The following is a 24037-nucleotide window of genomic DNA, read 5'->3' on the forward strand; positions in this document are numbered from 1 at the left end:
TAAAGCACACGTCTCGAGCCCAGACTGTATCCCTGGTGGCTGGTGGGCAGGCAGCTGGCTAGTCTATGGAGGAAAATGCCCTGTAAATAAAGAGAGCTAATTTCGTTGCCTGTGGCAGCGATGTGCGAGCTGACCTTATCAGGAAAGCCTCGGCCTGTCTATTCCATCCTCTGTGACTCACCTACCCTGCTTCCTCCCTCAGGAAAGGCGGCCTTCTGTGCGGAGCTAGATTTCAATAACCTCTCAACCGAGAACAGCAGTGAAATGCAGGGAGAGAGAAAGAGAGCGAGGGAGCAGTCACCTACCCCTCTTTGCTGCCTCAGTAAACAGGTGATGCAGTGCACCCCTGTGCAGTGGCACCCTTGCTCTCCGACAAATGCAATGCAACAAAATGCATTTTCGCCCCGGTAGACACGAGGCAGGAGGGCGATAGGATAGATGGATAGAAATGAAGAAGGAGATTAACGACGGACTCATTTGAGGAAGTGCAGTGGTGATGGTGATGCAGGGTTGACAATGAATTGACAGCCCTTCACCAGGCATCTATCAGAGGCATTCAGAGGCGTTTTGGGGTGATGGTATAGAGAGATGAGTGAAGGAGAGAGAGAGAGGGAGAGAGAGAGAGCTGGAGCTGGAGGCCCAGGCACAGTGATGGATCACCTACATGCTGCAGCAGCCCCGCCACGCTGAACTCACCCTCAGAATTGATGAGCCACACCTCTTGTCTCCCCGTCTCTCTCTTCCCCTCATATCCACTATTCCTTCATCACCCTCCCCCCATTCTCCATCTCCATTTCTCCTTTTTCTTCACCCTTTGTCTCTTGATTTTCTCTCTTACCGTTTCTTCTCATCGTTCTCAAGTCTCTGTATCTTTCTGTGCCTCTCTGCTCTATATCTCACCTTCCTTTCTCTTCATTTCTTTCTCTCTCTGTTTCTTTCCCCCTCACACCTTTTTTGAATACCACACCCTGGCTGTGTGTCAACATCAGGCAGGAGAGCCATAGAAGGGCCATACTAATAAGGTTAGAGGGAGCATCTCTGTTTCTCAGGGTGACACCTTTATAAATGACAGGAGCATGAGGCCCTGCCGGTGTTCAATCACCTCTGCAGGGGCTCGCCCATGGGGGAGCTCAGCGTGTGAAGTGTGGTGCTGTGTGTGCGTGCGTGCGTGTGTGTGTGTTTTTGCGCACGAGTGCATGCTTTTGTGTTATTGCCTCTGTGGGCCTTGCAGCAGCAGCCAGGTTTACGGTGGAGCTAGTTGGTGTGGACAACAGCATTAGGGAGGAAACAGATCTGGAGGCAGAGTGAAGACGAAAGAGAGAAATGACAGCCCGGAGCTCATCTGACCAGTACTGCCTTGTTATGACTCCCTGATGTGTGCACCAGGAGCACACAAAACAGACTCTTCCTCCCTTTATTGCCTTACACCACCTCTATCTCTGTTCTGTAGTCTGTCGCCTCACAGGCTCACTTTATGGCTTCCACTGAGGGGCCGGGATGTTATCTGCTCATATAGGTCTGCGTTATAGGCTCTTTTTTTCACTATCTCTGTTTGTGTTTATGCCTATGTTTTAGAGCTGGGATGAACACAGTATTCTGCTCTGCATGGGGCTGCTTTTTTTTTTCCCAATGCCCATTTCAATAACAACACAGCCACCGTTTGTGGCCACACACACACACACACCAAAGGAGCCATAACAGAATAAGCAGCAGTCGTTGTTGCAGCCAGTTTAAATCAAGTTAACATAGATCCGTGCTCATCCATACAAGCATGAACTTAGGGACATTGTTGCTCATAACACTGTGTGCCTCTTATCTGAAATGCGTCTCATGACATGTCCGTAAGTTCACCCGGCTTCTTAGAATATAAGTTATACTGTAAGGAGTAAGATGGTTTTTGTGAATCTGCCGTAAAATAAACTAGGTTAGTGGCTCTTTGGGACTCTTGTCTTGGTGTGCAGGTGCTTTAGGCCCGAATGTCATCAATGGTGGAACAGGAGCAGGCGGATCGCTGAAATCGTATCAGGAAGCTGGCAGGCGATAATCTCCCCACAATGCTATTCCTATTACAGTTCTCCTTAAGCTGCCCGGAACAGCAGCCTACATCAATAGCTGAGGAAAAGGCACAGACACAGCGAAATATGCTGCTGTGCATGCATGTGTAGACAACCTCTTGGCTGTTTGTGTCTTTTCTGCCACAGATGATGATTGGAGAGAAAGCAGGGAAATGGCCGCAAAGCTCTCGACACCTCAGCCATGAACGCAGGCCGTGGAATTGACTGCAGCGTCATCATTCCTGACCATAAAAGCTGCTCAGCCAGTCAATGCAGTCTGGGTTCATTCTCTCTTCTCACTGCCCAGTCTGAGCTATTTTTAGCTTCCCTGTGCAGCGTGGCTCTACCGCCGTCGTAGCTACCTGGATATGAGGGCTTTGTCACTCCTGCAGGCTGGAGCAGCAATGATCTTGCGAGCTTTGCAGCTTCCATTTTCACAGTCGGGGCTGCAAAACAACTCCTGCAGTGAAAGTTAACAGAGACATGCAAAGAAAAGATGGAAGATGGAAAGATGATGGAGATGTATGTTGCACAGCGTTCCAAGTATTCATATTAAATAATGTTTTGACTCATAATTAGACCCTGCAGTGGGTAAATGAAACCACGAAAGACATTATTGCATTTTTGTATTAAATTATACTTTGAGCCTGATGTTGACAAGACAAAATAATTCAAATGTTTACTGATTAACTAATTAAACACTAATTTAAGGAAAACTGAGCAATCTTTCGGGCACTGTTTACAGGGTCACAAAACAATAGCTGTTTTTGTGACTGTATTAAACACACATTAAACTAAACATATCACCATAAAATACACACAAAATATAAGACAGGAATTAAAAGATGACGCCAGGCGTACTTGTTGTGATGGAATGCTGTTTGGCTAGTACAGGCGATACTGAAAAAGTGCTTTTTCTAGTGTTTACATGCATTGTTAGACACAGACATTTTGTTTGGGTAGTCTTTCTCCTGCAGGTATGCCAACCTAGGCCTATTAATTCAGCATAATATTATTCAGTATTCCCTGGCATGGTAAACAAATGCTCCAAACGGATTCATTTGAAATGACTGCGCTGCAATCCCACGGTGCATTAGGGCTGTTTAAATGCAGTGAGTGCTTGGAGACACTTACTCAGGGTCCCTCGTAATAGTTTCTCCTCTTTTAGTTTTCTCTTGAGCCTGACTGTGCTGGCACCAGCTACAACACGTCACACGTGTAAGTTAAACTTTGATCCATGTTTCATCATCCCTCTGTGGCAGTCTCATTGAGCTACATTTGCAGTTCTGGGCCTCTTTTTTTATTTCTATTTTGTTTTTGAATTATGCAACAAACAGGCAACACAAGTGAATGATGTAACCCTAAAAAAACCAAAGTACCACTGGGTAGCATCCTGGTAATAGAGTCAAACCTCTTTAAAATATCTTAAGTTGCACACCAATCTTAGGCGGTCCTGCCAAAGATAGCACATCCCTGTCCCGCACTCTGCTCTGCTCTGTGGGCTTCTGTGGCAAAATTCAGTTTCTCAATGGGTGGTAATCTGAGGATTAATGACAGCAACACATCTGCCAGTCATGTGGTGGTACGACACAGATGGCGGGGGATGCACACAAGGGACACAGACGGGGAGAAGATTGACTCCAACATTCTGTCATTCGTCCGCTACAACATGCTGTTGCAAAGCTGTAATGTTTTCAATCATATAAATCCTAATTCCTCAAGTGTATGAGGAGCCCCCACTTGACTTGAGCAATCTCATCACTGGGTATTTTGGGGTAATAGAACCAATCACAGTGTTTGTTTACGGTAACTTCCAGGTAGGAAATCTCTGTCACGTACAGTGTACTGATTTCACATATCTCCACAGTTTAAATCAACCGCCAGTTGTCCTCCTGGAAATGACTGTGGTTGTTAATGTGACATCAGAGTGTCTAGAATCCTGTCAAGGCTCCTAATATATGTGACATCTTTTAACAGCTTATCATCTTTCAAGAAGTTAGCATTTTTATGAAATTGAAACGTAACACCACTTTATTTTTGTCCCATAGAAGACAGTATTAAAATTACACATTAAATCTCTAATCCTAAAATCTTCCTCGGTCTGTCTTTTCTAGTCCATTTTCTACTCCAGTTTCTTGCATTAACTTACATCTGTTGTATGGGCACCACCGGCATTGCCACCACCACCACCACCAAAGGTCCCCACTACAATAGCAGCAGACACTGTGGCTGATGTGATAGGAGTCCCATTGGCTTTCAGTGGCACAGTAATAGCACATATCCAATATGGAGGCAGAGACAAGATGATCCTAACAATGCCTCTGGCAGTGCCTCTGGCTACAGGCAAACACACACACACACACACACACACACACACACACACACACACACACACACACACACACACTATCTGTGTTTTGCCTTTCTTAGAGGAGCAGAGAAGCAGGCACATGTGTCTCCCTGAATTACTTGTAAGAAAAAGCAGTGGGAGTGATTCTATTCTTGTAGGAGAAAACAGTCAATTCTGATTTCATAAAACAACACTGTCACTTGCTGTGTACGTCTCTTTCTGTTTATTTCTCTATTCCTCTCTTTTTTCGCCTCATTCCCATTTCTCTCCTTTGTGTCTGACCAGGTGGTGGGCCCCCCGGCTGCAGGGGCTTTTAGGGAGCGGCCTTCCAAACCAACAACCTTTCGCAAATTCTATGAGCGCGGTGAGTTCCCGATGGCACTGGAGCATGACACCAAAGGGAACCGCATTGCATGGAAGGTAGGCGTGCTGTACTCCGGTAAGGACTGACTAACGCTTATGGTTTTATTGACAAAAAAAGCTTGGGTGCTAAACTCGCCATTAAGAAGTGTCAGATTCAAGGCGTGCAAAGAAAAAAAAGAAACCCACCAAATTTCTGATGGGGACACAAGCAGGAATTCTTCATTTACAATTTACACAGCAGTCCTTGTACACAGTCTGCTGTGTGAATCCATCCTTGTCAAGCAGATACGGCGGTTGAATCTGAAGACTTGATAGGTGCTACTACCCAAACACCATTTATCGTAATTATTTATCAAGTCGACTGATGGTGATGATGACTGTTTCTGACATGCTCCCAGGTCCAGTGTGAACCGTCATCCTGTAGGAGGCAGTGTAGATTAGCTGACTTGAGGGCCCCACCTGTCTCACAGCACCAATCACAGAATCCATCAATCACAAACTCTATAGGAACCCATGGCAGTCACGGCAAATCATACGGAGTAACTGCATATGTATTTGTGTTCTGGCCCGTGTGTGTGTGTGTGTGTGTGTGTGTGTATGCGTGCTTCAAAGTGCAAGCCTCCACAGAGCCATTACTTTCCTGAATAGCACAGTGTGTGTGGGATGGATACATTCTTCTAATCACCATGTTGCTTTATTTCAGCTCCCACTATGCTGCCAGCTATTCCATAACTTCGCAACAGCCGCGCAGCAACCACTCTTAATGACATTCATTCGTAGTAAGCAACGATAAATGAATCAAACAAATTATGCCCTTTTCCTCCCTTTTTACTGACTTCAAAGAGAGAAGGTAGGGTGGGTAAGTGAGTGAGCTTTTTTGCTAGTTAGCTGCCTGTCTTCAGGTGAAAACACTGTAAAAAGCATCTCTCTTTGTATGAATTATTTATGTAAAATGTTCAAATGATCTTTGCATTTGTGAAAAATAATGGATTTCTTTTGTTCTCTACCCTTGAAAAAGCACTCAGCAAATGGGATGTGGTGTATGAAATTGTTGCTGTCATACCCAATGCGGCTGTTATGCTTATTGATTTAATACAATACATATGCTAGTCATTTTTAAAATCCTCCTCAAAAGACGAGTTTACTGCTCAGGCCCACTGTGGCTCTTTGGGTTTGCACTTTGACTGTGAACAAGTATCTGTGGGGTGTTTATAAGCTGTGTTTGTTTTAGCGGAGGAGATGTATTTTTCTAATTTAATTAGCTTTTCCTTGTAATTACTGTTTATCAGCACACTGTTTGTTTAAAGCAGCCCAGGTAGAGACGGTCGACACTCGCTGTGTGGGTACAGCATATACTGTATGTGGGTACAGTGTAACAAAGTGTAACCATGATTGAGAGAGAGTGGAGAGGGGCTGCTGCGTGTTTGCACTGAGCCGCCCTCAGGGCACAGGTTCAAGACGGCAGATCAGGATCAATCCCAGTCTGCGAGCTCAAGCCTCTAGCAAATAAAAAGTCTGGGGAAAGTAAGAAAGAGAGACTCTTTCGGAAAGAAAAATAAATGCTTTGTTGATTTAGTTTGTGAACTGAGAACTCAAGCATACAGAGTGTGTGTGCATGTGTGTTTTTGTGTGTGTATGTTTCAGTCTGTCTGCATTGATGGGTATGTGTGTTCAGGTCAGGAGTTCAGTTTTCCTTCCTACAAATGTGCTGTTTTAACATGTTTGCCAAACAGCCAATGCAACTCACTTCCTAAATTGACTATAATGTAAAGAAATAGGCTGCAAATTTAGCCAAACGAGTCTGTTCAATCAATAAAAGCATTTCTCCTCTGTACAGGTGTAGCTCCTTTCTCCTTCTCTGCACTTATATGGTCATTCCCCCTCCGAGCAGCAGGGAGCAGCAGCATGTTTTCCTGAGTACTTAATGAATCATCTGCTGGGTATCATTAACATTTCTCCACTTACATTGTAGTAGCTCAGCACCGCTGTAGGCAGTTGGGTGAGTGAATACTCTGGAGGAAAATAAGTTTTGTCATAGTGTATAATATGCAGAAATAGTTTTAATTTATCTAATTTTTAGTCCTCAACATATTATTTTCACTTTTAACATTTTTTGTCTTGGGTTTGGGCCATATTTTAGGTCAAATTTGAATAAAAATAATGATTGAATGACTTTGTAGTGGGTGCAGTTGCAATCCAGAAGTAAGTTTCTATTAAGAAAGGGTCTTTTTCCGTCCTTAATAGATCGGACATGCTTGATATACCTGTTTGTAGTTATTTGTCACAAAGTCAAGATTAAATATTTTATGAGCACTAAGCTAAAAATCATTGCCTCATCGACTTCTTCTGGTTTAATGTTTAAAGTTTCATGTCTGGCATCACTATTGGATGTGGTCAGAACTGTACATCTGTAGCCACCGAGAGTGCTTATAGTACTGAACACAGTGTGCCAATGTGGTAATGTCGCCACAGATACCAGATTTAAAATCTCTGTATACTGTGAACTAAAGATGATTAGCTTCATCAGCATTGTGTGAACTCAACTGGCAAGGGCTGGACTGTAACATACGTTAATTTAAAGTCCTGCACTCCAGAAACAAAGCCAAATGGGCTGTCCACTGGAATCCTCTTTATTGTCACTATATCTTGTCAAAAGCAACCTCGACATTCAGTTCTCTCTAAGTTTAACATTGACTCACTAACTCCTGAAAAGTATCTGAGTCTCTTTTGCTTGCTAAATGGTCTCTTCAAGAGCCTCTCGATAAATACAACTATGTCATTTCACACTGGGCAGACAGTGCAGAATTGGCTTGTTTGAGCAGTCTTGCATATATTTTTTGCATATAACTGCAAAGTGCTGTGTTGATTCTCAGCAGGATCAGCAAATACCAAGACTTTAATTTCACAGGGAGTACTTTAAATCAATGTTAATACAGGAAATATTGAATAATGGACTTTTAACAAAGTATATGATTAATTGTGAAAACACAAAACATCAATTTCTAATTATCTATGGAGCGATCGCACTACATGCAATTCTAACCCTTTTTCATGGTTTTTACGCATCTTGTGTTTGAATAAGCTGTATTTGTGAGAGTGTCTTATATTTGTTTTGGTACAGATGGCAATAAGTAGAGCTGGAGACCAGTGTTATTGCATGAATATTTCCCTATTGATAGAAGCAATGTCGTCTTTTCTTAATAAAACAGATGTAAAGTGAGCACCACCTGTTATTGGCAAGTCTGAAATGTTTTGCCGCATAAAGGAACATGGCCTACTCAGTGATTAAAGTATGTACCAGCCCGAGTCGTGTGGTCCATCCCGTAAACATACAGCATTTGTTTAACACAAAAGATACTGTAGAAGAAGAAGAAGAACAAGTAGAAAATGTGTGAGGTCTAAATGAAAAAGAATTATGAACCCGAGGACGTGCCACTGTGTGTATTTGTGCATACGAGAGGCCGTGTGTGTGTGTGCGTGTGTGTCCGACCCTATATGTACAGGGGAAATACAAGTGAACTAAGTGTCAAGGGCAAGCTAAAAAAGGGAAGGTTGTATCTGAAAGGTAATTTGGCTCTCCAGAGGTAAAAGCCTCAGCTGTAATGGCGCGCTCAGGTAAAAGCTTTACACGTGTGGGGAACATGTGCGGCAGATAGATAAGAGAGAGACGAGCAACTTCCTATCCCTGTGTATGTGTGTTCGTGTGTTTGTCTGCTTGTGAGTATATATACGTATGTGTGTGCGTGCATGTACACGTGTACATTTGCGCATGTGTACATTTGCGTGTGTATTTGCCCCCCGCCATAAAGTAGAAGCCAAAGGCCTGAAACAGCAGTGTAATCTACTACGATCCCCAGTGCCAAAAAGAGAGATAGGGAGGAGAGAGAAAGACAGAGGTGTGGGAGAGAAAAAGAGAGAGAAAGAGAGAGAGAGGCAGATAGAGAGAGAGAGACAGCTCCACAGGGACTCAGCAATCAGGAGACATGGCAGCCGCTTGGCTCTCAGTTATAATGGATGAGTTGAGGTCTTCCTGCGTTCCCTGTGGGGCTAGGTTCGACTCTCCCCTCTCCACCCTCTGCTGTGCTCTGCAGGCTTGCGGCCAAACATCACGGTAAATGTATGCAAGCATCCACGCTCACCTCACATGTACTATACACCTCCTAAACAGCCTTGTTTATTATTTCATTTCATTGATCGCCTATCTGCTTTATCTTGTCCCTTGATCTCCTGTTCAGCTCTGTGTCTCCTGTACGCTCCAGGTTGTTGTTTTGTCCTCTTTATAAATCCTGCCTGTCTGTTTCTGCAGGCTTCCTCCCCTCCGTGTCGCCCACCGCCCCCGCCTTCTCCTGGCTCATGTACTTTATCTATTCCCCTTTGTCCTTTTACAGGGTCTGTCTGGGGGCAGAAGGAAAAAGCCATTTTATAAAAATATCAATGCAAACCTGATTTCTGCACACCCTCCGCCACCACATCAGCCTCAGTCGGCAGAAGGGGCGCAGAGATGAGGGGGGACAATCAATTAATCTGATCAAGCGCTTTAGGAAATGGAGAGCGTAAGCGCTCCTAGGGGACGGATATCCATCTCCTTGGGATGATTGAATTACGCACAGAGTGAGAGCTGGAGAAGAGGGAGGGCTGGAGAAATGAGGTGGTTAGGGTGACCGAGGATGAGGGAGCATGTGCTTGAGAAACGCAGAGGGAGTGTGTGCTTGATATGAGAGAGTGAAAGATAGAGAGAAAAAGAATGAAATAGAGCAAGAGCGAAAGAGTGGGGTGAAAGAGAGATGAGGTCATTGCAGAAACAGCAATGGAGAGGAGCCTTATTTCTCTCCCTCCCTCCTCCTTTCCCCCCGTCTAACCATTTACATTTTTATGTGTCATACCTTATGGTTGATAACCCCTTCTTTTGACAGCTATATCACATGGCATGGGCACATCATTTTGCTTTGGTGTCAATTCACAGCTGAGTGCTGCTCTGACCAAATTTGTCATTTACTTAACAGTAAATTGTCATACAGTACGCATACTATATGGAAAAGCTGTCTCGAAGACTTAAAGCCTATAGTCTCATATCTCTGTGAATATGTAATAATATCATAGGCTCAACTGTATGACTGACATTTTCTTACCGTAACATATAATTATCTTATGAATTAGAAAGTTTAAGAGCTAAGAACTTCTACTCCAACCAATAAAAAGTAGACATGCCTTTGGTAAGTGAGCTCCCCCATTGTTTTGAAAGCTGCACAATATGGTACAACATACTGCTTCAAAATGCACTGCTTTTGAATGCCATACTTTTGCAGAAAATGACCTTCTCTTCTGCTTCTGTTGAATGTATACCATACCTTCTCCTCTACTCCATGTGAATGATTTCTTATCTGCTGTGAGCACTAGAGCTTTGTCGGGGAACCCTTGAATAGACAGAATAAAATGGGGTTAACCATGCGTTTTCTCCAGCACCCTGGCTGAAAGCTGGATACTCTGGGGGGATAGTTCTGTGTCATAAGGAAAAAGATGAAACACAATAAGAGGAGAGAATATGAACAAGCCCCCCTGGGCTTTCTCTGAGAGGAGAGAGAAGAGAGAAGGGGGGAGTTTAGATTAAAGAAGTGGAAAAAACACCAGCCATTTTCACTGAGAAGGAAGGAGGAGGTGAAGGGAAAAGGCCTCCAACAAGTAACACTGGCTAACTATCAAGGCCTGTATGGGCTGCCTCCCTGGAGGGAGAGAATTGCCGAATGACTGCTGGGAAGAAGCCCGATGAGCTACCGCTGCCACGCTGCTGATGTAACTGCAAGAATGGAAGGACTGTTGGAACGAAGGCATCCAGCAGAGAAAGCTTGTCTGTGGATCTTGAACTGCTACGCTGCCTGCCGCCCTCGGCCATTATTCATAGCAGACGAATGCCACATGAAGTTGATAATGGTTGTTTTGCCTGTGGGTCTTCCACTCTTGCTGTGGTATAAGACAATAGCAAAAAATAGATTTCTGAGAAAATGGAGCGATCACTGGGGAAGCTTTTATTTCAAAAGATGACATACAAAGTGAATCAGAATAAAAGCGTTTAATTCTAACGTCTGTCTGTATGGAACAAAGTGACCCAACTCTTATTATTATTATGGGGCTTCAGTGATGTGATGTGTGGAACGCTGTGCATTCTTCCACCCTGAGCCGCCCCCTTTCTGTCCTGCTGTTAACTTCCCCAAGCTAACATCATCCCTCTGGACACATTTTGCCCACCCTAGCCCCACACACCAGACTCCCCCACCCCCCAGCCCCACACACCTGACCCCCCCTGTGCAGATGGCGACTAAAACACATACACACTTGTAAGGGAGACACAGGTCCGTCTCCTTGTAGGCAGATGGGAAAGGCCGCGGATAGCTGGGGGTAAAGAAGGGAGAGCAACTTGATAGATGACATCACGGTGAAAAGAGGGAAGGAGATTGTGGAAGGGGCAGGGTGGCTACCAAATTAGACAGAGACAGAGGACGGACAGAGAGGGACATGGCTCGTCTGCCAAGGCTACAAATCATGTCCCCGAATGCAGCACCAGTGCTGTCACCCCTCCCTCCCACAAAATAAGCCAGAGATCTATTGATTGGCACTCGTATTTGCTAGCGGGCTCCAGCTCAAAATGGAGCCTTTAATTAACTTAATGGACCGGCTGCAGCTGTGTGTGAGCCAGTGAGGGAGGAATAGAAAGAGATAGACAGAGTGAGAGACGGTGTTAGAGCCAGCATAAAGAATAAGTGGGGTTAACTGCAGACCCCTCCGACTATCAGTCAGGATGGACAGGACAGACACAAGGCAGGAGTAGGAGGTGAGAGAGGGGACTCTCTTCTGTCTTTTTTTTTCTATCCTCTGCACTGAATCCTGTATTCACTATCATTTATTTTTTTCACTGATATGTTTTTAATGAGGCAAACATGCAATTCAGGTTTGCTGTGAGTGCATTCAGCCTGCAAAATCGCAATCAAATCAACCACCAGCACTGGTTTAAATGTGTTCACCCAATCAGAGCCCTTCATGTAGTCACCCCCAAAATACTAAGTCCCTGCCAGGCAGACCTCTGTCTCTGTACACTGCCGCCTGCACTTTCCCTCCTACCTCTGCACCATTCTCATTCCTGTCCACTCATCCATTCTGTCAAAGGTTAATTGGTTTGGAAATGATTCGATTCATTCTGGACGTTAATGCTGTTATCATGCTTTTGTTCAAAAAAAAAAGAGAAAGAAAAACTACCCCCCACATGCACTTAAGCCTAATTTAAAATAAAGGGGAAAACGAAAAAAAAAAAAAAATCCAATTTAATCTTTTTTTTTTTCTTACTCTGGCTCAGGCTTGTCCCCACAAGTCTTTTCCTTTAAATGATGGCAGAATTTCATTACCTTGAAAGCTTTTCTGCCCCCTCCCTCTGCTCCACTCCCACTCTCCAATACTTTGAATGGATCAGGACTAATGTCTTTCTTGTAACCTCAAGGTCGGAATATTTGGATCGGTGGAAGCGCTCAAGGGTCCCTGTGATTAATGCACTGTACAAAGTACCTTGGAATAATGCGGTGGCTGATGGCTGCATGGAGTGATCAGTTGTGCACCCACCCACCCATCCACACACACACACACACACACAAATACGCAGGCACACAATTACATCTGCTGGAGGTAGATGTAGGTAGAGGTGCCCCTGTCAGTGCCCTTGGTGTGGATCATAGAAGGCATTCATATTCAAATAGGGTTACCCAAAGGCCGTCTCTCAATCCCCCCTAACGGTGCCACACTGTACTCTCCTCCCCAAGGACCTTTATGCTTTTGTCCTCACTATGTTACATCTTTACTTACGATGGCTTTATTGGACACAACCGGGCTATCATTTCCCTTTGAGCTGCTTATAGAATGACATATTAACATGGGAGCAGCACACCATCCTCTGTGGAATTCCTGTATTTAAGGAAAAAAAGTCCAAATGCATGTCAGCACTTATCAACACTAATTTCTTTTTTCATTTACCTATTAGTATGCCATGTCAGAGAATTAATTAGATTACCTCTAAATGTCAGAGAGATCATTTTCCGCACTCTGGTATCTACAATAACACAGCCACTGCCTGATTACTACTGTGGTCTTGATGTTTTTTTGCTGACACAGCTGCGATGTCTGATAAAAATGTGATTTTCTCTGTTTCTTTGGCCACCTTGCAGAGGTCCCCACTGTGGCTGCTGTGTATGCTGTCCACACCCCATTGATCAGAGACACAGAAGCCTCTGTATTGAAGTTGTTTGCAGAGTTGCAGATGCTATCTCCACCTTTGTTAATTATTTACATTCGGTTCCACAAATCTGATCAATAGTTAATTGAGCCAGCGGGAGCTGTTTGAGAGAAAAACGAAAACTTTGCGGAACTGAGGAGCAAAACCTTCTGTGGTGCCATGTAAAGGAGTTTTATTATCCCTCACACTCTTAAGTATAATAATACAATATTGGCTTAACTGGGTTAAAGACAAAGGGACAAAGCTGGGAAGAAACGCTGAATGGCTTCATGCTCTGTGCTTTAAACTAGTCTTCACCCTCTTACAGCAGCAATAATTTTAAATGGCAACATTTTAAGGGAGTCGAGGACTCATGGCCATTCTCTTGATTGAAGTGCCATTTAAAGGGGCAGGTGGCTGACTAGAACGCCTCTAGTATTTGTCTCTGGTGGGCTGTTGGGAAAGAGAGGCCTCAGAAGTTCAGGCGCTGTATTTATCAAAGCATGCATAGAACACAATCTATATGTATGAACCACCCGTATGCACAAAATAAATGACGCATGCACACACTGCTGTAAGCAGTGAGAAGCAATAAATCCCACCTGTTCCACATACATCTTGTGCACAAACAGGTTAATTAGCATATATAGGCTCATTTATAAATATATTTAATTGTCAAGTGCAGTTTCCATACTCTGCTGTGTTTGTGAATGGACTTGTCTCCCTGACTCAGTGTCCAAGTTTTCCTGCATGTCAAAAATTACTTTTCAGTAATCTTCTCAGAGCACTCCATTCCAATCTGAAGTCCACATCTGTCTAATTTTTGTCTTAGTTTTAAAGACAATTACAGTCCTATAACAGCTGTTACTGTAATTGTAATTTCAAAAGACTTAATATTGGTGTAGACAATAAACAGATTTATCCAAATATTTTGAAAGATTTTGCCATTTAATTTTGCTAATATTGTCCTCTCTTGGCTATAGCAGTGCCTCTAGCTGGTTTATCAGCTATTCAACAAACATGCATTCATTAGTGTGTGAGGGCAGCAACAGCTAAATTCCTGACAGCCAGGGCATGTGGCAGATATCTATTTTGAGCTCAGTGCTGTAAAACATTTAAATGTATTAAGTTGTCTTATTTAAAATATATCAGTATGCAGACGATGATGATGATAGTGTTTTTTTCTTTTCAGTTACCAGTGAGGAGTTATAACTCTTGTGTAATGCACTTGAACATGGTTTTATGCCGTTGATGCTTAAGTACCAATACTGAATGGAAATAAAACTAAATTTATATTGTTGTTGCATTTTAGAGATAGATTGCAGTATCTCTAGTGCATTGTTTCTCAAGTGGGGTCAACTAGTGTTGTGTGGTGTAATTGCAATACCCAAAAAAGGTGAAATACCACCACACTAGCATGACTAGTTTTAATACTGCAATAATCACAGAGAAGAAATACTGCTCCCTGTTGAATCTGGCTCAATGAGGAATCTTCACTTGAATACAAGATCATATATCAACCTTAAACTGTAAACTGCAACAAAAGCCTGCCTTGTACAGCAACAGAAGTGATTCCCCTCTTGGTGTTTAAATAATTAATTTACACCACTAAATTGTCATGTGTGGTTAACAAGATTTTATAAAAGGCCCCTAGTGTCCTAAATGTAAAAAAACATTTGAGCTAGAAGCAAAAAGACAGCAAGCAGAAGAAAAACCAGACAAAACTGTAAGACATTAAGATTGAGCTACTAAAAAAACAACAACAACACAGCATGAGGGCAACTGACGAACGCTGTGAACACTGTCTCACCTATAATAAGAACTGTGGCAGAGGTGAAGGAAAAATAGCTTGACCTTCGAAAAATTGCAGCTCAATGACAGCCATTATTGCCACAGAAGGGGTGCAGAGTACTTCAGTGTCATCCATAGATGACAAAATAGCAGCAATTATTGGTCCCTGGTGGTGAAACTGAGAGTGCAACTCTGTCAGCCACAGAAGAAACTCCACCAAAGAAGGGAGAAAATTGTTTTAAGGTGTTGATATTATTTGAACAGTTGCAGCATAGCAGAACATTACCCAACATGGTCAGTTCCGTTAGAAATTATGATGCCAAAATGTCAAAGTTCATCAGCGTAATATCATAATGTCAACAGATCCTCCAGTTGTGTCAAGTCTCACTTTGGCTTAGAGATGTGCGGTACAAATTCAGCTGCTTGTGCTCAGTGATGCACTAAATGAAAAACAACAGCAAGTAATAAAAGGCATTTTTATTTGCAGCTGCACAACAATAAGCACAGAGCGATAGATCTTGGCTGCATGAACTGTGTGGGCATCCCTAAATGCACATTTGAATTGTTTCATAGGTGTCAACACACAGCATCAGAAATCATCAGCTATAGGCAGATGGAATGGGTTGTTAATAGTTGTTTATTACAATTATGACATAAATGAATAATAAAAAAAATACTTTGCTGAAACTGTTTATATGATCACTTCATTTCGAGTCTTCATTTTCAGTCATAATTCTTCTTTACTGTGTCTCACGTCGTAAATGATCCCATCATATCCTAATTGATGTGACACAACAGCGTTTCTAACATAATGCGTTTCAAGAATAAAACATGAAACTCACACACACACAAAAACAAAGTTGAATAGGAGGCAATGATGTACAGAATTGATGAGCCCCGGTAATCTGACTTCTCCTTCATAAACAGGCAGCACACCGAGGTATAATGATCAGTCAGATGTGTGTAGAGGTGTATTTTGTAGCAGCCTGGTGTCATTTACATGTGATTTAATCAAGGTAAATCTGTGAACGTCCCTGTGAAATGGCACTACGTGCCGGCGCTGCACTTTTCCAATCATAGGCTGCAGATTTATGAACATATCTGTCCTGAGCTGCCTTCAGATGACTGCAGGGATTCAATAAGCTGAAGGAGTTGTCATGCAGTATTACATAGTTGTGGACAACAGATATTCATTTATTGATAAATGCAGAGTGCTTGGAGGACATTCCTGCTTTAAATGAATTAAACATTAACTTGCTGCTGACTTAAAGAGTGTTTAATTTAAATTATTTTATTACATTTTAAGCATCATTCCATTATTGCTGCACATTTGCTTCAATTTTTTAGTTTGCTGTTATTGATAGTCACTAAATTGCCAGGGAAGACTTAACTTTGAGCTAGAAACAGATATGGTTCTGTTGACATTACTCTCACCCAATTTCCTCCAAAATACCAAAAACTAGCTTTGTACTGTCTCATTGGAATGAGCCTCACATCCTACCTCTTTTCCTACCTGTGCACCGTGAACTCGGCACTGAGAACCAAAATCCTACACAGACAGCAAAGAGTTTGACAATGCTGCTCACTCCACGGAGGACCTGGAGGAGGTCAGTGTTTAGAATAACTAAATTACATCTTGAATGTATAATACATTGATGGTATTCATAAAGGAGATGTTGAACTAAACGAAATTGCATATGACCTTTTGAAAGAGCATGAACGCTGTTAGCTCTAAATGAAAATCACCTGAAAATGTTAGATTATCCCATGTCTGAGTTGCACTCTAACAGCAGAGGGCCAAGCACCATTGTTGACAATCAGTTATCAATCAATCAATTTTACTGACGTGGTTGACAACAGTGGTGACATTTTTGGAAAGAGATCATTTTCATTCCACATGTACAGAAATGAGTGCACAAAAACTGTTGGTACACACGAGAATTGAGGCCTCCACTGTCTAGACAGGGATAACAGGGGAGTGATAAAGGAGACCCTGATGTATTTTAGTTTGTAAGTGGGTGTATGTAAATGTGTGTGTGTGTGTGTGTGTGTGTGTGATTGAGTGACAGGAACTGATTAAGGTATGCAATAGCAGCTCCATTTTAGTAATCTGTCCCTCCACACCTCAATGGACGAACTGTACGTATCTGGATCTGGCCGTTGATGCTGCAGGGCTCATAATGCATTATGAGGAAAAATTCATCTCATTGTTTCTGCTCCCATTTTCTTGTTTGAGCTGCAAGTTTGCCATTGTTAACTGACAAACGTGTCAATGACTAATCTGCCTGGGTGTTCGACCACCACACCTCGTATTGGCTTTGGCGTTTCCTTATCTCGCTTCTGTTTCCAGCCTGTCACTGATAAGAGGGAAGGAAGGGAGGGAGGTGCATGTGCGGAGGATCTAGGGAAATAAGAAAAATGGAAAGAAAAAGAGAATGGCAGTATAAAGAAAATGATATAGTTGTGTTAGAGAGAAAGAGAAACAGAAAGAGAAAGAAACAGGGCATGATTAAAGAGAGAGGTCTCTGTGGTGACTCTCTCCCATTTCCCCATGTTGTGCAACAAGTTCTCCAAATTAAACACCCAAATAGGCCGTTTTACCATGCACTCCAAAATGACCCATTGGAGCATTTTCTAATCTGGCACTCCTATCAGCAGTAATCAGCAGGACAATAATTGTCTGTGCTTTACAAATTGTCACAAATCAATGTAAATGATATGACAATGCCATGGTTAAGGTCTGGCTCAGTTTAGGCACATAAATCACTTTGTTAGAGAATGATCATGGTTTGAAACCTGGTGTGGGCTACAGTTACTACTTCCTTAAAGTTAGAGAAAAGTAAACACCATGACAATCATGCTTTATGCTTGTAGGTGCTATAGAAGGTGCAATAAAAATAAAATAAACTTGAAACTTGAATCATAGTTTTTTTTTTACAGTGTCCCGACTCGACTCGGTTGGAAACAGGAAGCAAACATTAATCACCTGCAGCAAAGTCAACTAAGTCCACCTTTTGCAAGTTAGAATTTAGCCAACTACCCAACATGTCACCGATTCGTCACCTTATATAGACACCTGTTGCCTGAACTGAGCCACATCTCTGGGTCATAATTACTATGGCAGCTGGATGGCAGATGTCACTCAAACCTAACTATAGGTAGTTTTTGACGACTGACAGTACAACCTATTGTGTGGTTTTTCTATGGGATGACAATCTTGATTTGTGTTTGATAGATTGTTGAACATGCTGCATTGACGTTGCTTTATTTCATGGGATCAGACAAACAACATCTGACTTTTTTTGTCCTCATCATCTTGGGCCACAGACTTGTATAATGTCCTGAGAGAAAATAAAATACAATGGAGCATCCCTCCATCCTGCATCATCTTTAGGATAGTCACTTTATTTTGATTTGTGTGTTTGCCTGTGAATAAAGTGCAGGCGTACACAGGGCACTAGACTATATTTCTCAGCCTAAGGAGGAAGGTTCAGTAATTTGTGTTCAGATGGATGAGCAATAGAAGAGGTGAGTAGCGTGGTGCCAGCCGTGACTCCAACTTCAATCTGGGTCTGACCTGACCCAGCAGTATTGCTAAATCTGACTTGTTACATGACGGGTGCTCTGGCTCACCTCGCATTGCTGAGACAACCTCTGGCCACAATCTGGGTGTCTTTGTCAGCTCAGAGCAGCCCAGCCCCAGGAATCGCTGAGGTGGCGGATTTTCCTCTCCTCCCTCACTCAATCTCTACCCCCTCCCTTCCTCCTTCCCAACATCCACAGATCAGCATTTTTTTCTTTGCTGTCACCTATTCACACTTCCATGGACCAGAAACTTTCTCTACACCAGGGGACTGTAGTCTAGAGCAGGAAACCCCCTAGATCATTTCCTTACTGGCAATTAGCAGCACACAGACATCACACTGTATCCCACTCAATGACCTGACACATAAACGGAAGGGGAAAAAAAAGAAATGTTAAAAAAGTATGACTAAAAAGAGGAGGGGAATGATGAGAAAGAGAGAGAATAAAACATACACACACAAGGGCTTGATTAAGTGGTCTTTTAAATGCGCGAGTGAGTAGCAATTCAGCAGCTCTTTAGTCTCGGGAGGACCTGTCTCAATTACCCTAATGAGGCAGAGTGACTCTGGCTTCCTAGGAAGGCTACAGGAGGCAGGGAGCCCTGCAAGGCCATGCAGGAGAGGCAGGGAGAGCAAGGGTCTTAATGTGTGTGTATTTGTGTGTGTGTGTGTATGTGTCTGTCTCTGTGTGTGACACTGGGTGTGGATGCCCTGTGAAGTTAAATGGAGCATGCCGGGTTCCCAATGAGCCAGTGTTAGCTGGCGGTCTGACACACAGTGACCTCCCACTGTGCACATCACTCTCTTATCTGAGCTGTTAGGGAGTGGCAGTTAACCCCAGTCTGCCCTGAACCTTGGCCTTCTCTAAGCTATACATAGTTTCAATAAATGCCTAGCATGTATAATGTACAAGTCACAATATGTAGGCCTACCTCTATTCTTATCCTGGTCAAAAGAAAACAAATGACCCCAGAAAGAATTAAATCTTGTTAGGTTTGTATTGTTTCAGTTTAAGCTACAAGTGAAAAGTGGTACCAGTTTTTCTGTTGGAAATGTCATATTTTAAGTCATGGAGTCAGCCTCCGTACTGTATGTTACCCTTTCCCTCGACGAATGCAAAAAACATGCCACAAACTACACTATTGTGGAAGCTATCAGCACAGTATCATCATCACTATTACCCTCATGTATCCAGCACTCCCCTTCACATGACATTCCATTAGCAATTCAACACACAGCTACTCACCACCCTGTGGCCTCTCAGGGATACATGTCAGTGTTAGAGTACTAGACTTTACAATTACTGTCTCTTATTCACACAACCCTTCTCCATATTTACATTTGGCTAACTTATAACTCCATAAGCAACATTCTGGATATTCTGCAATAACGTTTGTAAAATGAAATACTTGATTTCTACATGACTAGTTTGTTTGGTGTGCTATCCCCACTAAGCAGAAAGGCCAAAGGAGGGCAATGTTGGTCAGGCCAGATGAGAAAGTAACGCCAACATAATTACATAACCATGATCCTTTCTCAGTGCTGGTCTGTGTATGAGTCTGTTTGTCCTTCTGTGAGTCTGTTTGTGAAACATGCAAGATGTCTTGGCATCTACAAGCCAGATTCCCTTGCAACTTGGTTTCAGGGGAATCTGTTTCTGGCTTCCCATTGAACTTCTGTCTAACATCACTACTCTTCCCTAATTCCCTCTGGCTGGACTTTGATCCATGACAAAATATCACAAAGACAAATGGTCACAATTTGCATGAAATATGCTTCCCCTGAGGATAAATCTTATGAATTGATTAGTTTTCTTTACTTTTCTTCTAGCGCCACTCATTCTAAATTCCCCACTTCCACACAATACACCTAATGTATGAGAGGCCAGTTGTACCATAATGACATCAAAATGTCAATTGCACCATACTTTTTCTTTCCTATGTGCCTTCATCAGGTCAAACCTCACTAATTTCTTATATATTGTGTGAGGCAATGAAAAGCATCAATGACTTTTGGTCTTGTTTTGACGCAGTCTTTGTTTTTATCCCTGTATTTTGTGCCACCGGACAAAGTGTTATTTTGGGGCCAAAGCCCTCACTGATAGCCATGTCACCTTTCACATTCAATTGCTACAAAACAACTGAAATCATTTGTCATTCTTTCTGGGCCACTGAGTGAAATATGACTCACAGGCCTCAAAAATGTTGAAATTGAAAAAGCACATTGGCACACACTGCCTTCATCTGAAATCTCCTTCCTTTTCCACCTTCATTCCCCTACACCCTCAGTCATACAGGAGAAATGGCTTCCATTTAGACACTCCTAACGGTCTCTCTTAATGGCTCTTTGTGATAGAAGTTATTTATGGCAAGATTCATTTTAATCTGTCAGTCTGGGGGAGAAAAAAGTCTGACCAGGAAATGGCTACTCCAAAGGGCTGGACCCTGTTGCTGATTACCAGAATGCTCGTCTCGTCCTCTTATAAAGGATATAAAGAAATGTTGTACGCCAAGGCTAGGGATGATTTAGCTCATTGCCATTAAGTTGGGATTTGAATTGCAATACAGCTGGCAGAGCTTGGCTTTAGGTGTGAAAATGTCAATAGCCAAGAGTGCTGCGTCTCCCTTGTCAGCCCTGATGGAAGACCAACGACCAGCCAGGCTGCCATTTGTCTTCCTGAGTGAGTTTTCTAATAACCGTAATGGCTGTGGCAATAAATTACCTCTAGCCTGTCACAGAGAACATAGTGCAGCATTTAAATCTAACAAAGAGCCCCCACTCCCCCTCCCTGTTTTATCCACAATTTTATTTTTTAAAACTAAGTAACTCCCTCATTCCCCAAAGGAGCACTTTAAGCTAATAGTGAATAGCCAAACCTCATTCCATAGCCCAAGTATATCACATCCTAACTGTACAGGAAATCCTTGTCTCTGCTCTTTTCTGGAATCGAATATTTAGCACCTCCACGGCCCTAAATTACCAGTTAACTGTTTGAATTATACAGCAACGTCCTAACTGCATTAGTCACCTGTCTGACGTACTCCCACTTTAGTGAAATAACAAATTAAGGCTGATAGCTGATTGGAATGAGATGTCATCTTACCCTTGACCCCCATCATCATGTGCCCTTAAGAGCTAGTGTTTTTCCATCCCCCTCCCATCGAGTTTGACTGCAGTCCCTCTGCGAGATGAGCGTGCCCGGTAATTGGAGCAGCGGGAGGCTATTTGTTCCCGTCCGTTCCTTCAGTAGCAGCAGTTTGCCGGTGGGCAGCCTGTGGAGCGATGCCATCCTGCCATTTGTCAGACAGGGTGCAATTTCCCGGTCATCTGTTTCCATCCATAACTGAAGGTGAGGAGAAAAAATATGGTGAATGATGAAGACTTTAATATGGCTCCTCATACTGAAAGAGCTTACTCCTCGTAGTGACAAGCCATACTCATACACTCTCACCCCTGTGGAAAATACCACAGCACAGTGCTCGCAGTCTTCAAATGCTCACTATTTACAAGTGACGCATTTCTCAGTCATGTGGGGCTCTGATGATCTTTTTCTTAGTGGACCTGTGGCGTACAGATGGATGGAGGATACTGTGCCTCTAGGAGGGTGTGTCATGTTGAAATGAAAGCTGACTTGCATGATAGATTTACCCTTTAGCAACAGGCTAGAGATTCCAGTCATTTTTGCCTCATGCCTTCAGCTTGTGTCACCATAGCTCCCTCGGGCAATATTTACATTTAAGCTCCTACATTCACATCTTCCGGTGAAAGGGGGGTGGGAGGGGGGGCACAGAAAGACATCGCACAAGTCAAATGAAAGGAATTAGCTCTGAAATTCTTTTGTTTTGGTGTTGTGTAATTCACAATGCCCTATGTATTCAGAGCAGTTTTTAACAGTGGTTTAAAACAAAGTTATCTGCCTCACTAGCAATCAAGGCTCTTCTTAGCGAGGCACCATAAAACAAAGAAACCCTGCGGTGTGCAGCTGTGCAGCATGATAAGCATGCAAACTCTGCTTCCCAAAACTTGGCCAATCACCCACTCCATCTATCCATTTACCAAAACCAATTATTTTTTCAATCCAAAGGTGCACCTGATACCTCCCCCATCAGACTGATGCAGCAGGGACAGAGGACTTCTAAAGAAGAGCAGTGGGGGTTTTGGGCAGTGCGTCTCTGACTGTGGAGGAAGAAGCGTTGTGTTATTTGTAATCACAAATTGATGTTCTTTGTAGCTATGGGTTGGTGTGATCTGTGGGTTGGGAGAGGCAGGCGTCATGTGAGGCCAGACAGCTGCTCTGTCTTTCTTCCCTCACCGCAGTAAAGGGTTTCCTTTCAAAGGAGCCAAATGTATCTCCTTTCAGTTAGTCAAAATGGAGTCACTGTAGTTTATTTAAGTCCTCAGATAAGATTGAACAGGTGTTAGGATGTTAGTGGAGATTTCACACAAATATATTGTATTCTCCTTTTGTCTAGAATGAGGAACCATGACAATAAATATGTTTTTCTGTGTTTTATCTTTGTCATTTTTGAGATGTATCCTCTGTCAAGCCTCAATTCAGGAACTATCCCACTTTTTATAGAAAGAAGGGTAGCTCCAGTTTGTCTTGAGGCTTTTTTTGTTCTAATGGAGAATTAGATTTGTAGGATTTTTAGCAAGCTGCTGAAAACAATTGCAGATAAAGAAAAACCTCTGTTTTAGACGCTTATCACTTTTAATTACCTTCATCAAAAGAATTTGGTGGTTGTTTTTTCCCCTTTGTTTTGTTTTCCCGTTTGCATAAAACTTGTGGAAAGGTTGATGAAAGGGCAAAAAGATTTATTTTTCACACTGATTGGCCACTGTGTGCTTATCAACAGACAGAGCTTAATGTGCATGTGACACAATGTAATAACCCAACATGATATTCATCTGGCTTTTGGTGTTGAAATATTGGACTGAATTGTTTAAGTGGCTAAAATGTGATTTCATAAACTTCCGCTGTAGCTACATGATGTGTGTGATAGTAGGTTGTTGGCTGTAGTTTTGGAAAGTGACATTTTCAGGTGAGTTTACATGCTGTTTAATGTGCTGCAGCTAAGCAGTTAATCGCCTGTTCAGCCTGCAAATTGATGTTAGTAGTGCAGTGTTTGTTTTGTCGCTCATACAACGAGCATGGTACAGGAACAAGACGTGAGTTCATTTTTGTCAGTTAGATAAGAGCAGCCTTTAGCAGGAAAGCTAATTTTGGTCTGTAGCTTGTGTGTTGTGTAGCCGCAGCTGCTATCTGGCTCATTGTAACCATCTGCTCTGCCTAAGATCTAAGTCTGTCGACAAAGACAAAGAACTAATGCTGTTCAAACTGATGCAAAACTTTGGGGACACCATCATAACACTAAAAAATATAAAACATCTCCTTTTATTCCTCAAAGGAGAACACAGGACAAGTTATGTACAGAGCAGATATGTCTGCTGTAGCTGACAAAAAAAAAGCTGTTTAATTTCAGCTGGAGGATAAAGCAAACCTCATATTAGAGTACATTCACAGTGAGGTCGGGGTCTGAAATGACAGAAATGTGTGCCACCAGAAACTGAATTTGAGTCATTTATATTTGAGTTGCTCAATTCGAATAATCATATTTTAAAAATTAAATATGAATTTGTATTG

At 42.6% G+C, this 24037-nt stretch overlaps 1 protein-coding gene across 1 annotated transcript in view; it reads left to right on the top strand.

The window, feature by feature from the left end:
• pacrg (PARK2 co-regulated) overlaps nucleotides 1-24037 on the top strand; it is a 139099-nt gene that overhangs the window by 19694 nt on the left and 95368 nt on the right. The window contains exon 2 of the mRNA XM_053335140.1: nucleotides 4690-4824. Within this exon, the coding sequence (XP_053191115.1) occupies nucleotides 4690-4824 (135 nt within the window). The remainder of the gene's footprint in view (nucleotides 1-4689; nucleotides 4825-24037) is intronic.

Source organism: Scomber japonicus, chromosome 16, assembly GCF_027409825.1.
Source record: "Scomber japonicus isolate fScoJap1 chromosome 16, fScoJap1.pri, whole genome shotgun sequence".
Taxonomy (NCBI): Eukaryota; Metazoa; Chordata; class Actinopteri; order Scombriformes; family Scombridae; genus Scomber; species Scomber japonicus.